This window comes from Medicago sativa, chromosome 7 (genome assembly GCF_051527215.1).
Source record: "Medicago sativa cultivar Bolivia chromosome 7, Bolivia_mono, whole genome shotgun sequence".
NCBI classification, from domain to species: domain Eukaryota; kingdom Viridiplantae; phylum Streptophyta; class Magnoliopsida; order Fabales; family Fabaceae; genus Medicago; species Medicago sativa.
Window position 1 is genome coordinate 86,803,893 of NC_140755.1, and position 17,593 is coordinate 86,821,485.

The window sequence follows — 17,593 nt, forward strand, 5'->3', positions numbered from 1 at the left end:
AACACCCATCAAAAGCTAAAATGCGATAGATTTAAGCGCAAAAACAAAAACATATCGAAAATTACATTTTGGTAGGTTGAGCAATTTAGAGGAACACCGACTTTTTTCTTTTGCATTGAGAATCGGATGTAAAGTGACAAAGAATATATAGTCCCACATGTTTGTCTGTCCTACATCGGATAGATGATGGTCTGACAATGTATTTTATAAAAAGGGTAATTCTCACATCACAAATCGGTTTTGTGAGGTTGTGTTAGACCCAACCACTATTTCTTAGATGGTATCAGAGTCTCTCCAAGATCCATTAGGTCACTTGCTTTCAGGTTTTTGCTATTGGGTCACCCACCCACCATTTATGGCCACGACCAAGTCTAATAATGCTGGTCGTGAAGAGGTGTGTTAAGAGTCCTACTTCAGATAAGTGATAACTTGACAATGTATTTTAAATAGAGTAATCCTCACCTCATAAGTCAGTTTTATGGAGTTGTGTTACAACTTACGTCCAACCACCGTTTCTTAGAGTCTCTCCAAAATTGAAATTGATTATGCAATAGTATCCACAACATTGTGGTTCAGAGTTCATTTCATATGGATCTCTTTTGAAAGGTCCAAGATTACCCTCAAAACCCGCCATTCAAATTTTTTTTTTTTTTTTTGCGTGGTTGAAAAACAGAAAATATCAGCCGCACCATTACAGGATTCCAAGTCAGCAAATTTCACAGTGCATACTCCACTATTCCACTATTATTATCCGACATCTTATAAAAAAAAGTAGATAAGCTGGGTCCAAAGAAAAAGATTGATAGGTTGAGTTAAGAGAATTCAAGACTCAAAAGCGCTTAACCATTCAATTTTTTTGTGTGGATGAAAAACGGAATATAATAGCCACAACATTTCAGGATTCCATGTCATTAGATTTCACAATGCTTACTCCACTATTCAACACATCTTATCTTATAAAAAAAATCAGATAAGTTGGGTCATAAAATCAAATAAGTTGAAGCACAATACTTGAAGACGCGCATAGAGTTAAACCTAAGAGAGTATTTCATTCGATCAATATTATAAAAAAAAAATCATTTTTAAAATTGTGTATTGAATAATAACTAATATATCTGGTATATATTAACCCAAGATTTAGGTTTAGATACATCATTTTTAAACTTAACATCTCACACCTTCGACCAATCACTTAAAACACTTCCGTTCAAAGTGTTTTAAGTTACAGCATCCCCTCCGTGAAGCTGCTGCCCCGCTCATCTATCTCTCAAACCGTTGATCTAGGTCAACTTCATATCACACGTTTCACACTAATGATTGGAACAATTCAAATTCTAACCTAGTATGCTTATCTAAAATAAAATAAAAAATATTTCTAACCTATTTTTTTATATGAGATTCAATCTTACTGAAATATAAATTATATACTTTTAAATTGCTCATACCAAATATCATAGCTGTTTCATGTACAAAAATGCTTACGCACAATTTTTTAATAAACTAACAAATTGTACAAATTGAGGCTTCTTTTGTGGGTGATGTATTATTGAAGGTTTTGAGTTGATACAAACACAATCAACATCCGAAGTCAACATCAAGCTCTTGTTACTTTATTATCTTGGTTACTTGGTATGTATGCCACAAATTTCTCACCCATATCTGTATGCAGCGTAATTCTCACTCCACAATCAATCATTGCTATGAAAAATGACAACAATAATAATCTTCAATAAATTTATTTCTGACAAAGAATATAATCCACAAACAAATTCCAGGTTTGAAATAAAATAAAAATATAGTAACATACATGTAATGTAACGTGTCCTAGAATAAGACCCTCATGTTCCAACGTGTCATTGTGCTAGAATTTGGTCACACAAAGCCAAAACTCAATAAGGTATAACTGTTGGAGGATGTTTGATGAATGAAGAAGCTACGGCCATGGGATTATTAGGTCACACTATGGGGCCCACACTTATGTTTTTCCGATTACTTTGATGAGCCGTAGCTTGCCTGAGACAGAATTGTGACGAGGATTTTGATTACGATGGTTGGACTTTATTCAATTTTAGCATTTCAGTTTCGTTTGATTTAACGAATGAAATAAAGAGAAAAAAAATAGAAAGTAAAAGTTAAAAATGACATTAATTTTTTAATTGTCTGGTAAAAAGAAAAGAAAGAAAGTTTCACTTCTTTTTCATCTACAAAGTTCAAGTTTTAGAACATGTACTTATGATAGAGGAGCGAAAATAATATGATTGATTAAATTGAGACAGATCCAAATAAGTACATTAAAATCATTTGTAAAAAAAAATAAAAAAATTTATCTACCTTAACTGAGAAATAAAAGATAAATGCAATAGCAGCTACAACTTTACACACCAAAATTAAATGTTCATTAATTTAACTCAATCGAGTATAAACAGAAGATGATATTACACGACAAACAAAAGCCAATGCCCTAATTTCTAAAAATATATGAACCGCTATCTTTGGGACTAATTTTCCTACACAAATGTACAAAATTAGACAAATATTTAATCAACACGAGTCTCCAAGTAACCTAATTGAGTTGTTAGATTATTTTTGGGCAATCTGATTGAAGGTTAGAATCTCAACTTCTTTATCAGCATATACACTTGTAGTATGAGAGCAGTAGAAAGATGTAAGAGATGTCTCAACAATTTATCTTCATCTTCAATCTTCACTCCAATAGTTTATAATTTAGATGCGAGAGTATTTAGATGATTAGACGCTTTCGTATTTTCAACCATGCGTAAGCTATGAAATTGTTCACTCAACAACAAATTTGACATACCCTTTGCATAATATAGCCTTTCAAGATTCTCTCAAAGACGTACCAAGAACATTCGTAAGAATATTCTTAGCCAAAGACATACAGATTATACTTGAAGCTCTCAAATTTAGTTCCTCCAGCTTCTTGTTGTCCATGTTAGAAATATACTCCACAATAAGATTATACTTTAAAGGATTTTAGGAAGTTAAACTTGATTAAATATAATTTAATCATAATGAGTGCAGTTACACTTACTTTAACACTCTCTTTCTAATGTACTATTTTTCATTAGGTACTTGCAGGTCCACTGGTTCGTGAATAGATCTCAAAATTTATATAAATTTTCAAAATGTCTTGTATAGTCATAAAATTTGGACACAACATTTAAACACATACATAAAAACAAAAAGTAGAAGACAAAATTTAAATGGTATAGTTGTAAAGTAATTACATACAATATTTATGAAAGTGTGTTCAAATAATTTTTACTTGAGGTTGTGACTAAGCATTTATCATGAATTTCACATACTGCGGGAGAGAGGGTTGTTAAGAAAGAGAGTTAATTTCACATACTAAGGGAGAGGGTTGTTAAGAAGGAGAGTTAACACTTATTTTATTACAGAATTTGCCCCAAACCCATGGGATTTGATTCAAACCCCGCGTTACATGCATAGATTAAATAATGAATTGACCATTTCTTTAACACATTTCATGAATTGACCATGCAAATGTAGAGATAGATAGTTATGAATCTATTTTTTGATAATGATAGTCATGAATTTATTTTTCTTTTGACAGTAGATAGATACGAATCTTCACATTACTCTCAAATTATTAATTTTATCTAAATATTGTTATTTTTTAACAAAATTAACTCATTCAATGCATTAAACCTGGCCTAGAAATTAATAACGTGTTAGAAACGGGAAAAATAAAGTTAGTATAATAAGCAAAGACCAAGGCATATTTTATTGGATAGACACTCATGTAGAAATAATAAGCCATTTTCCGTTTCAATTTGATTCCGTGTGAGCGAGTGTTATGTGATTCATGTGTGAATGAACCTTCACGTTACTCAAACTAATGTACCAAAGAAAAAGAAAAAAAGATTACACTCAAATTGATTTTTTCAATCTAAATATTTGTTTTTTTATCGAAATATTATTATCTTTTAAAAAGCTAACTCATTCTCATTATTGTGAAAAAACAAGTTGTTTTCGTAACGAAGTATCTTTGCGTGTAATTGCACAAACCGATTATTCGAACGGTATAGTATCACAATAGATGTACAATTCAACATTTTTAAGGTTGAATTCGAACTCAAGTTGGGTTGAAAAAATCTACACCATCTGATCTAAATGCAGTATCAAATTTTGTTTTTTCATTTATACATTTTAATCAATTGCTCATTTAAATAATTTATTTTAAAAAGAAAAGAGTAGTAAAAGTAAATTTGAGGGGTATATATTTTTTATTTTATAAAAATAAACTATATTTATTCATTTTAATTGATAAAGTATCGATACAATACAAATTTAAAATTGCTTGAAATAAAAGAGATGAATATACAGACAAATTCACAACCATTATGTTAATATCATAAAACGGAAGAGTATATATGCTTATAAATATGAATATTTTTAAGTTTTATGATCTGCAACGTTGACGAGATAAACGTCATTGATTGAATTTGTACTTGATTAAAATTTATTTTCAATCTTAATGAAATAAAAACCACAATAAGACGAGAGATAAAAAATACATTGTACAAAGATAAGATTTGAGAAAGAGAAAAAATAATTGAGGGACCTATTTTATTACATACACCCTTCAATTACCATTATAAAAAAATATTATATTTTAGATTCATTTAATTAATAATGATGTATATAATCTTTATTATAGACCACATACATCCTTTAATAAATGAATACAAGATGTTTGAGTGTATAATACAGTGTCACGTAGGAATAACGAAACATTTTCCGTTAAATATCGATTCCGTGCGATGCGAGTGTTTGTAGTATGAAACATGTGAACGAGTGGAGTGATAAATAACCAACTCATTTCCAATGTGAAGAAGCTAAGAACAAATAACGAACGAACATGGCAGTGATGAGTAGTTTCAGAAGCGTTCTTACTTCCAAATCCAAGTCACTCACCAAATGGTGCCGTTCACCGTCGTACTCCTCCACTTCCTCCGCCGCAGCTGTGGTGGCTGAAGAACAACATGATAACAGCACTTATTTGAAAGATTATGCTGATTATAGAAGATCTCTTTACGGTAACATCACTCATAAAGCTCTTCTTGTTGATGCTGTTGGTACTCTTGTTCTTCCTTCTCAACCCATGGCTCAGGTAATTCATTCAAATTCAATGCTGCTAATTCATATTCAATTTCAAATTCAGTGCTAATTTTCATTATTGTTTGTGTTGTTTTAGATATATAGAACGATTGGGGAGAAATATGGTGTGAATTATTCAGAAGAAGAGATTTTGTATAGATACAGAAGAGCTTATAGTCAACCTTGGGGTAAATCTCGTCTCAGGTAAATTCTATATACTTGTACTATTAATTATCACTTTCAAACATTTTTGTTTTAATATCAAATCAATATAATCAACTCATTTGTTTATTTAATTTTTCATTTCTTAGTAGCTATTATGTCATTTATAATAGAGATTATCAATGGCTTTCTTTGGATTGAAAATTTCTGGATTTTGATTTTGCCCTGTTGGTGAAAGTACCTTCAAAATGCTATTTCAATGGTTTGGTAGAAATATAATTTATTTTTGAGCAGTCTTTCACAATTTTTGAGTGGGCCTATTCAGTCCTTGACAAAAATTATGCCCAAATTAGTCCCTGACTTTTTCAAACCGGAGACAAATTAGTCCCTAACTCATTGTATTAGAGGGAGGAATTTGTCACTGAAATGAAAATGTAAGAGACTAATTTGGGCTTACTTTTTGTCAGGGACTGAACTGACCCGCATGAAAATTGTGAGCAACTGATTTGGTTATTCACTCTAGATTTTTTTTATGGGTCTGACTTGTTGGGTTTAGTGGTTAACTTCTTCAGTAGCGTTTTTAGTACATACTGGATAAATATAACAGAAAATTAGCTGTGAGTAAAATTTAGAATGAAATGTTTCTCCTCCTTTTTTCTGTCTCTGTATAAACTTCAAACCATTAAACAAGTTTTTCATTATGGATAGCTATTGCGAGTAGCGACGCTTTGTTGCTTTACTACTGTCTTCATTTGTATACTCTTTGTTATAAACTTTGCAGATATGTTAATGATGGTAGACCTTTCTGGCAATACATAGTGAGTAATTCTACTGGCTGTTCGGATTCTCAATACTTTGAAGAGCTTTATAACTACTATACGACTGACAAGGTATGCCCTCCAATAGTTACCTTTTTCTAAAATGTATAATAACCTCTTTTCCTGTTTTCAATCTGAGTGGGATTTGATTTTTTTTGGCATTTTATCATCCACAGGCATGGCACCTATGTGATCCTAACACAGAAGAAGTGTTCAAAGCTCTTAGAAACTCAGGTGTGAAATTGGCTGTTGTGTCAAATTTTGACACTCGGTTAAGACCTCTCTTGCGGGCATTAAACTGTGATGATTGGTTTGATGCTGTAGCAGTATCAGCTGAGGTAAGTAAATTGAGTTTCTCTTTTTACCGTATTTTGTTTTATCAGTTTGTGTCACCGCATGTTTTCCACTTCCCCCCTCATCTATTGATGCATGCTAGTATTTCTGCATGGCGGGTGGGAGCATGGCACCCCTCAAATGTTATATTATATTAAATCTTTTACACCAACTTGTAGTATATAGTAGTCGTAACTTCCTCACTTTGGGTTAAGCAGGGTCCTGTGTTCCACTCCTCAACCATTGTGTTTTGTATTTCCGCACTGAATATTCAAGAAGAAAAAAACAAGAAAATGAAATTTCCAAGGTTCAAACTCGCTTGAACATGTTTCTTATCATTAACTTTCCACCATCACACTTGGCTCATTTGTTGACAACACAGCATGTATATATACATGTATCTGGCTCCCTCGAAAAATTTATGCAAGCTCCTCGCTGAACTTACTGTATCGATGTCATTCACAATGTAGAGTATCATCACTGCCAAAAAATCTTTGGGAAAGAAATGGTGGAAATAAATCTTAAATCATTCACTGTGTCAATTCGCATCTTGCAGAAACATGTTAGGAATTGAAAGATCAAATGCAGATAAATTACCACGATAGTGAAAGCATAATCTTTGTTTGTATATGATATATCACAAATCTTTCTAGTAGAACCACAAATATGTCAACTGTGAAGCTAATATTTCAGTATGTATCTTTAAGTAGTGTGCTCACCCAATGCAATTCTTAGAACTGTATTGGAGGAGGAAGCAGCTTAGCATGACTCTGGATTGCAGAGTTATGTTGTAGAGCTCTTCCCCCATTGAACCAAACATGCTTACATTTGAAACAATGGATTTGCATGGGAATTGCATTACCCTTAGCATTGAAGATGTATCAAGTATTGCATGCAATTGAGGAATATTGAAGTAAATTGGGTGAAAATTTAAATGGGGACTTTGATGGCTAAAAGAAGAATTTGTGTATTATTAATACTTTAGAATCATTCAATAGATTCTGTGGAATGTTTTTGCTGCCAATATTAACTTTGAGGAGTTGGATTTGTCCTGCGAGATCCTCTTGACAGTTATTTATATTTTCAAGTTTTTCATTTGAGCAACCATGCATTTGAATAATGATTTTGCGGTGTGTGCTGTTAGTTGAAAGTTTTATAAGCATGCAATTTTCCTTTTCTGTTCCATAGCTGATTTATGAACTCATATCACATTTAATGTATATGTGAATTATTGGTATGCCTATTTCATACAGGTTGAAGCAGAGAAACCAAATCCAACTATATTTCTGAAAGCGTGTGAACTATTGGATGTAAAACCTGAGGATGCTGTTCATGTTGGGGATGATCGTCGAAATGATATATGGGGTGCCAGAGATGCAGGCTGTGATGCATGGCTTTGGGGAAGTGATGTTCACTCTTTTAAGGAGGTATGTTAAGCATATTCATCTCTTTTTGATGCATAAGAAAATTTTATTGGAGTGGAGACTAGAGGGCGAGTACACCTAGGGGAGAATAAAACATCCTCCCAAAATTAATTCTTATGTAGGTACCTCGCAAATTCAGGTTCTTACTGCTGGGTGGAAGTTTCATTCCCAGTTGTGTATACTGTATAGAATGGTCCATAGTCCATCAAAATCCAACCATTGGTATGACTATTTTATAATATGTCAGTTGTACATCAGAAGTTTGTCCATCATAGACCAAAAGTCCAAAACTCATGAGGACCATTCTATACAATCCCTTGATTTCCCACATGTCAATTTCTCCTTCCCCTCAGATACCAAATTCCCAATAGAGGTCTCCCTAGTTAGCCAAAAAATAGAAACAATGCTATTCTGTTACAAATTTAGGGAAAACAGGGACCCTATCTGACAAGTATATCCTTATGTCCAATATGATCCAAAAATGTATGCCTTATATGGATAAATCCACTGCTGTTTATTATTTTTTTTATCAACAGTTCATTTTTGCTTTTTGTTGTCTATGCTAATCTTATATATGATTTCTAAAAATTAAATTTTTTATTTGAGACGATGCATTCATAAATGACTTGATTCTTTTGCTGACGCAGGTAGCACAGAGGATTGGTGTCCAGGTCTGAAAAATGTTTATGCTACAAGTTCAAGAAGGTTATGCAAATATAAATATACATTTTATTAATAGTGTTTAGGCTTTAGTTACAATAATGTACTGTACATGTATGAAAGAGATGTGAGACTGTAACTTATGAAACAGAAATGAAGGTGTAGGTAGGAGCTTTTATATTTGCATTCATCAGTGTGTTTTCTTACAGATTTTCTAAAGCTACAAGGATTATTAATAAATAGAATAAACCGGTGGATTAATTTTGAGTAAATTACTTCAACATTTCCAATCTCTTACACAAATTCCTTTTATTTTTTAAACTTGCAGAAAAGTCCTCCTATTTTATGAATATTTTATAGTTAAATTTCAAATTATTATTTTTGTATCATCAAGTTCACCAAAATATCTCTTATTTTTAGAATGAAGAAGCAAAATTAATTCATTTCATTGGTGATCAAATGATCAATAAAAAGTTTGAAATTATTGAATGCTGTGATAAGTTTTTAAAAATTATTGGAGCAAAATTAGAGAATATATATAATAAAACTCAGTTCTGCATATTCAAATTAATGAGAAATATTGTAATTTTTGTATAACAAAAACTCGATGAAAAATTCATATATTCGACTCTAATAACATAAAGAAAAAAGTAATTATTAAAGTTAACTGTTCTAATGTTATATAACACATAAAGTTTTTTTTTTTTGAAGAAATATAACACATAAAGTTGAATTTCTTATAAATGATATTTTATTTATTTATTATCTTAAAAATAAGCACCATGTTTACTTTTTTAACCGGAGAAAAGTTAGGCGAGTTAAGTCTTGAGAGTTCACTAGAGTGAAGGTAGATTGTAAGACACAAAGAGCGCTGAAAACATTACCTGTCAAAGAGGTTCTCACGTCTCTAACGAGAGTTAATCTCACACTTTTGTGAAGTATGAATCAACATCTTACTAATTGGTTCTGCCTCCACCAATGAAATTTAATTATTCTTTGATTTCATTAAATAAATTCTAATGAATCAACTGTGTTTTAATTTTTTTTTAAAGTCAAATGAATTAATAAATATGATCAGAGAGGCGTATCTAGATGGAGAAAGAGTTACAACTCAAAAGTCTGTCCTAAAAACAAAGGATCAGATACCATCATCAAACAACGAGGATGGTAGCAAAACAAAGCATAGTTATCAAGACAACAAGAATGAAAACAATGCCTCAAAACACCTCAAAGGTTACCATATAAGTTGTCGAGACACTCTGCTGGATGATCACATAATTTGTTTAAATTAAAAACAGAACTCTATACACAGGTGCTTCAACCCTAGGTCGGAACACCAAATTATTGCACGCCTAGGTTTGAACAAGAATTCATTTAATTTAGTGTTTCAACCTAGGGATTAGAATTTGTTTAATTTGGTGTTCTGACCTAGGTGCACCAACACAAGAATTTAACATGATCCATAATGCAATAGTTGTTCTCATCCCTAGATCGGAACACCAAATTATTGTCTGCCTTTCAAATGGTCCACACACATGCAAGCCATATCTCCCATAGATAAATTATAACTTTCCCACCCTTACCCTTTTGCTAGAATTTTATTAATGATGACAAGGTTCCGAAAAGCTATCCTCTCCTGATATTTCCATCAATATATTCAAATGTAGTTTGGCCCCATTTGCAGTTAAGCACTAGTTGGTTCTCGTCTAACCAAGTTTGATTCACATTGACTCCAACCAAAAAAGCTTTGTGGAAGATCACTTTTAAACCATGTCATCTCAAAAAGTTTTAAATAATTCAATAAAAATCATTGGTGATCAAATGATCAATAATTTTTTTTAATAATTCACACATCATTTGTGATCAAATGATCAATAAAAAGTTTGAAATTATTGAATGTTGTGATAAGTTTTAAAAAATTATTGGAGCAAATAAGAGAATATATATAATAAAACGCTGTTCTGCATATTCAAATTAATGAGGACTACTGTAATTTTTGTATAGCAAAATTTTGATGAAAAAATCATAAATTCGAACACTTATAATATACAAAAATGTAATTATTGAGAGCTCTAATGTTCGCCCAAGACTTCTCTTCCTCCAAACTCATATCATCAACAAATTGGATGTGTTAATTTGAACTCATCATTATTTTCAACATGAACTTTATCAATACACGTCAAAAGTAGAGAATAGAGACATTCAACATTAAACAAAAAAAAAAAAAATTAGAGGGGATCACCTTACCTCAACCCCCACCCCATTTTAAATTCTTTTGTCGGGTTTCCATTAACAAGAATTGTAACATTGATTGTGCCAAAACACTCCATGATTCATCCTCTCCGTTTATAAGAAAATAAAAAATAAAAATCTCATTGTTGTCACCACAAAGTCTACATATGGGATATATAGAGCAAAAGTTTATATATATCGCACTCGAAGTGGTATAATAACTCACAAACACTAAATACACTCCATATGTTTTTTTTATTACAAGACCCTATAATAACTAGTTATAATAATTATAAATTTGTAAAAATAGTTTAACTTTCATGTATTATTTACAAATCACAACCAATCATGGCGACCTTAAAAAACGGTTATAATAAAAGTCAAAATGTTTTTTAGTCATCTAACCATTGTGTTGAATTACGAGTGTAAAAATTCTTTACACAAGACAATGTATAAGAATGAAATCTTCGTGAAATATATTACTTTTTCATAATCACCTCTCCAATTAATTATATCATATTCATAGGAAATAAATTAACGTTTTTCAATTGTAAGTTATATATGAATATTATTGTAAAGAAATTATTAATATATTTAAAAGTTTTGTAAAAAATATTTTTGTAAAGAGACAAAGAAATATGAAAAGATGGTGTTATAATTACTAGCTAGTGGGTGCAGAATAAACATTTTGGCCCGCTAAATACTACACATAAAACAGCAAGGAATATCGAATTAAAAGCACTTATAGAACTATTCAGATCATGATTCATGACATGAACAATAAAAGCATTATGGAAGTGTTTATGCATAGACTGAATTACTTTGTAAAATTCTGAAAAGTTTTAAAACATTGTTTGCAGTTATTCCCAAAACAGGTACATTCCACTCACATCTTCACGTTTGGATGTCTAAAGAATTTTTACATGATTGTATGAAATAAGTACTTGTAGCAGATTTTGAATTCCATAACATAAAATCAAGAAGAAAAGAAATACAATTGATATCACTCCAAACAATCACCATCATAAGCATCTAAAATAAATTCTTTCAACATAGCTTCATTTCATAGTCAAAAAACACAAGATTTTCAGGAAATAGCACAAAGATACAAAACCAGAAGTTGTTTATCTTAAAATTGAATTCAGAGCAGTTAACTCTGAACATTTAAAAAACAGTTTTAATTTCAAAATCAAAACACGTAAAAGTAAATTAAATGTTACATCCAAACAAATACTTAGGTTGCAGCTAGCTAGTAGGTGCACAACAAACAATTTGCTTAGTTGGCTAATTACTAACACTTAGTAACAACTGCAATCAACTTAAATTGTCAATGAACATACCATGTGACTTATTTGATGCCCAATCAACAGAACATATTTTTTTTTTCTTATTCTCGTTTAGCATATGAAGTACACTGCAACAAATAAAAAGAAAAAGAAAAAAATCAAACTTAGTTATTATAGAAATGCTAAGTAAAGCGAAAAAATCAGTTAACTGAAGAAGCACTCATGCACAAACACATTTATTACATACCGAAAGTGCTTTTCTGAGACGCGTTTCAGGTCTAGCTTTGTGAATGATACTCCAGTGTTAATGTCTCCCACGTCCAAACACACGATTCTCATTGATCCAAGCGATTTTGTTTTTTTTAGAAGCTCTGAGTACATGGCGGCCGGAGGTAAAAACTTCATAATTTCGTTAGATTAGATCTGGATGTGGGTGACGGGTGGTGACTAGGGTTAGATTCACGGGCTTTATTTAAACTATAAGATAAGTTAAGATGCATAAACAATACAAAACCAAAATAATTCTAACTACACCCTCATATTGACGTTGTGTCTGATACGAACCACATTTATAATCTAGGTACATTATAAAAAATTTATAAAAAAAATTAAATCTTTTTTTTTCTTGAAAAAGAAATTACATCCTTGTAAAATACTTGTAAAGAATTTTTTTTTCTTAATTTTCCTTTATTTCTTATATAAGATCATTGTCAAAATTCCACATGCATTGATGATTTCTTTACAAAAATGACTATTTAATTTACCATTGAAGAATGCAAATTATTTTTGTCTTTCTTATGACTACATCTATCTATACGAATCTATAAAACTTTGCAAATAGGTTCACAAAGACATCCGCCTCCAAAACATAAATTGAATGATAGAAATTTTCATATCCTAGTATATACATCTACATCTATCTATACGAATTGTGATGACACAACAAATTTAGATAAGCTCCATCACATCATTCCTCTGTTAAAACATTCTCTCTTCATCTCCAAAAACTTTCCAAATTACACTCCAAGCAAAAGTGTAGCCACCTCTTTTCCTTTCCATCTTTGCAAATTCAATTTTTCAGTCAAAGCAACAACAAATTCAGTTTTCCAATTATACAATGAACTTAAAAATGCATAAATGAAGTTTATAAATTAGAGCTCAAAATAAAATTAAAAATAATAAAAAGATAGAAATTGAGAGAGAAAAGGAGAGGCTGAGCGTGCTCCCCATTAATCTAGCTAGAACCGCAACTTCATTATATACACTCCTTATGCTCGTTCCTCTTATTTTTTGTCTTTAATTTTTGAATTAGAATTTGATCATTTGATACGTTTTTTATGTGGATGTTATGGTGGGAAATATACCAATGTTGTTTATTTATTCTATAGTAAAAGTTAGATTAAAGTACAAAAACTATTGGTCTTCAACTCTACACTTAAGATAGAAATTCATAAGATAAAAAAAACGTAAGCTTGATCACTTGTAATTAATTAAGAAATTTCCATTCAAATTAAAATGGAGCATTAAAATATTTTTTATTTACTTATGTTACATGAGAAACTGTTTTCATTCCAAACATGGCTAGTAGTTTAAATAAATAAAACTCATGAATGTGAGAATTTTATTTTATTAAAATTAAGAGTATATTATAGATAAAGATTTAAGAGATGATAAGAATTTTTTTTAAAGTGCCACAATATCATAAAGCTTACATGAGAACAACTCAAGTTTCTTTTATATATATATATATATATATATATATATATATATATATATATATATATATATAGTGGGGATCCATTGACTCCAAGAGTAAGTCTAAAGACTTACTCCAAATCTTAACCCTTCATCTTAATAATAATTAATGGCTATAATTGATTCTTAATAATCTCTATGGTATAGGCCTTCTTCGTGATTCTAACGGCAAAAGACATGGAAAGATTGATTTTGACACAAACATGCGTGTTTCCAATCCAAAAGAATCAGCACAGTATCGTTCCACTATTTGATTAATGCTACAAATCTACCAGGAATTGGTTTCATCAAAATTCCATTATGCATAATCATAGGTCACTCATCAAATCGGGTACCTTTTAATTTGCAATCAACAAGTTTCAAACACAGTTTTTTTTGCATAATTTGGTGTAGGATTTTTTATAATGTTTGGTTCAGATATTGAATTTGTATCAATGCACCGATTATTTTCCACACCACTTACATGATAGTGATGAAGGTACAATTTCATTAATAAATGAATGGATTAAAATAAAACCTTCTACCAAAAAAAAAACCTAAAAAGAATGAATCGATTTCCTAGAGAAGAATAAAATGATATTGAAAATTAAAATTCTAAAATATGAAATTTTTAAGCCAAATGCATTGGTAGACGAAGGGCTGTGTCATGGAACCTGAAAGGGATGAATGAAGTGCACCAATACAATGCAATGCTCCTGAGTTAACCACACATAGGAATTATTAGTAATCAATTATAGCCATTAATTATTATTAAGATGAAGGGTTAAGATTTGGAGTAAGTCTTTAGACTTACTCTTGGAGTCAATGGATCCCCACTCATATATATATATATATGGATATTACCTTATCACAACATTCCAAAACAACTCCCGGACAACAAACATTAGTAGACCAGTAAAAACAATAAAGCAGATAATTTCATACGTGTATACATTAAAATGTGTGTAAAATTAAATAGGTGTGTAAAAATACACATCTTGTTGAAGAAGAACTTTCGCATACATCTTGATACCTAATTCCAAAACATACACATTGGTATCTACCACAAATAAATTCATCATTATTTCCAACTTGAACTTTATCAATACATGTCATAAGTAGAAAATTGAGACCTTCAACAATAAGCAAAAATAAAAAAGGTAAAAAGGGTTCACCTTACCCCAGCCCCCAACCCGTTTTAACAAAAATTGTAATATTGATTGTGTCAAAACACTCCATAATTCATCCTCTCCCAAGTCTATATATATATATATATATATATATATATATATATATATATATATATGGGTTAATAGTGTTTTACCCCTGTAATATAGGCCGTTTCCGAGTTTACCCCCTGTAAAATATTTTTTTTGATTTACCCCCTTGTAATTTTTTTTTTCAGAATACCCCCCTAATAGGCCATACAAAAACGAATTTTTTATTTTTATTTTACAAAAATTTTGGTTTTTGTATGGCCTATTAGGGGGGTATTCTTGAAAAAAAATATATTTTACAGGGGGGTAAATCAAAAAATTTTGATCTATATTACAGGGGGGGTAAAATACCATTAACCCTATATATATATATATATATATATATATTAGTTCTCAAAAAGGGTCTGTACGACTCGACTCGTAATCTCGTACAAGTTATGGAAAATTTAAATTGATATTAAAATTTATGTATGTGACACATAAATGACAAATATATATAACAAAATACCAATTAACATAAAAATTCAAACTCCATAACCAACTTGTTAACAAAAAATCTCTATGATAAAGCTAGTAAATTTGTAAAAGTAAGTAGATAAGGTTCTAGTTCCTTCCCAATTAGCTACTACATTAAAAAAAATAAAAATAAAGCATATATGATAATGTCTTGAAACATCTAAAGCTCCAATGAAATCTTGTCAATCATCAAAATCACCACCATCATCGTCACCATCATGGTCACCATATCATCTTCACTAGCATCCTGACCATCATCGTCAACATCATCATCATCAAATTCTGCCCCGGATGAAACACATTGAACAAGGCAACGATTACATGAAAAGGAAGCAAGTGAACGTCGTCGATGAAAACAAAAAAGTAAGTGATTTACGAAATACAAACTTGAGAAGTGTTCGCCGACTATAGAGGTGAGATTGGACATCGTCGTTGAGAGAGAGTGGCTTTTTGTTTCTAAATTGAGAGTGAGAGAAAGTAACCTTTCGTTTCTAGGGTTATAAGATTCTACGTTTTTTCTATTCACATTTTTTGATTGATTTGAAATTTGGGCCGTAATTTGGACTTTTTAAAAAAGTTCATGGACTCGATAAACTCGTCCTAGACTCACGAGTCTATGTGAGTTGGTACGACTCTACCTGCGTCTACCACAAAAGTGATTCTATGTGTGAGTCTACTTGTTTTTATCTGATAGACTCGTATAAACTCGCGAGTCATGGACTCGATAAACTCGTCCTAGACTCACGAGTCTATGTGAGTTTGTACGACTCTACCTGCGTCTACCACAAAAGCTATTCTATGTGCGAGTCTACTTGTTTTTATCTGATAGACTCGTAAACTCGTATAAACTCGCGAGTCTACTCACAAGTTGACAACCATGGATATAAGAACTCAGAAACACTAAATATACTCCGTGTTTTTTTTTACAAAACCCTATAATAACTAGTTATAACTATAAATTTGTAAAAAGTAAAAATAGTTTAACTTTCATGTATTGTTTACACATCACAACCAATCGTGCTGGTGAGTTTAGAAAACGGTTATAATAAAGTCAATTGTTCCTAGTCACCTGACCATCTTGTTGAATTAATTTTGTAAAAATTATTTATCGACAATGTATAAGAATGAAGTCTTTGTAAAATGGTTTTTTTCTAGAATACATTTGAAAAAAAGTTGGTAATTTCCCCACCAACCAATGAAAATGAGCAATTTACCCGCCATAAAATATGTTACTTTTCCATAATCACATCTACAATTAATTATATCATATTCATATGAACTAAATTAACGTTTTTCAATTGTAAGTTAAATATGAATATTTTGTAAAGAAATTGTTAATACATTTTTTTTAAAGAAATTGTTAATACATTTAAAAGTTTTGTAAAAAGTATCTTGTAAAGAGACAGAGAAATATGAAAGGATGGTCTTACAATTATTGACTGAGGAAGTAGTCTTTCTCAACATAATTAATTGTCTAACAAAAGAAATCAACTAGAGTATAAATTCACCAAAAAACCATATTACAATATTTAAGAATTAGTTAAACAGCTAATAATCACTTGAGAACTACACCATAAAAAAAAAATCACTTGAGAACCAAATTTACAAGACAATAATATAATTTTATATTATATATTCAAACTTTTTTTAATCCATCAATATGTGTTGGGTCTAGTAGAAATGTTATGCTGCCACAACATTGCGAATCAAAGTTCAAACTTAGGATGGAAAAATTGAAATCTATCCCCAAGAAGATCGACACAACCAAATTATTACAAGAGAATTAATGTTATATAATGCGACATGCACTCCAACAAAATTTGGCGAAGTAAGAAACCACTTACCATACATGGCTAAGGTGGTAATAAAGAAAATAGGTGAAGAATAAAAATGGTATTCACTCAAATACTAACCACTAATTTACATGCTTAATCGTTTTTCGTCGGCACATTTTTGCAGCACAAAGCAATTTCCTTATTACAATAAGAAATACACCACTCAACCTGATCCACTATATGAGAATAAGAATAACACATTTAATATTACATTCGTACTATAAACAACTCTTG

At 30.8% G+C, this 17,593-nt stretch overlaps 1 protein-coding gene and 1 long non-coding RNA gene across 2 annotated transcripts; one reads left to right on the forward strand and one right to left on the reverse strand.

Annotated features, from left to right (window-relative positions):
* The first annotated feature begins 4,819 nt into the window (after positions 1–4,819).
* Positions 4,820–8,811, forward strand: LOC146909700 (Haloacid dehalogenase-like hydrolase (HAD) superfamily protein). The gene is made up of 6 exons (XM_085725749.1): positions 4,820–5,155; positions 5,240–5,346; positions 6,086–6,194; positions 6,299–6,460; positions 7,709–7,882; positions 8,527–8,811. The coding sequence occupies exons 1-6, from the start codon at positions 4,904–4,906 to the stop codon at positions 8,554–8,556; spliced, it is 834 nt and encodes a 277-aa protein (XP_085581875.1). The 5' UTR covers positions 4,820–4,903; the 3' UTR covers positions 8,557–8,811.
* Positions 8,812–15,503: 6,692 nt separating this feature from the next.
* On the reverse strand, positions 15,504–17,593 carry LOC146909701 (uncharacterized). The gene is made up of 2 exons (XR_015018649.1): positions 17,438–17,593; positions 15,504–15,806 (listed from the first exon to the last, which is right to left on the reverse strand). It is a non-coding gene; the product is annotated as an uncharacterized LOC146909701 (long non-coding RNA).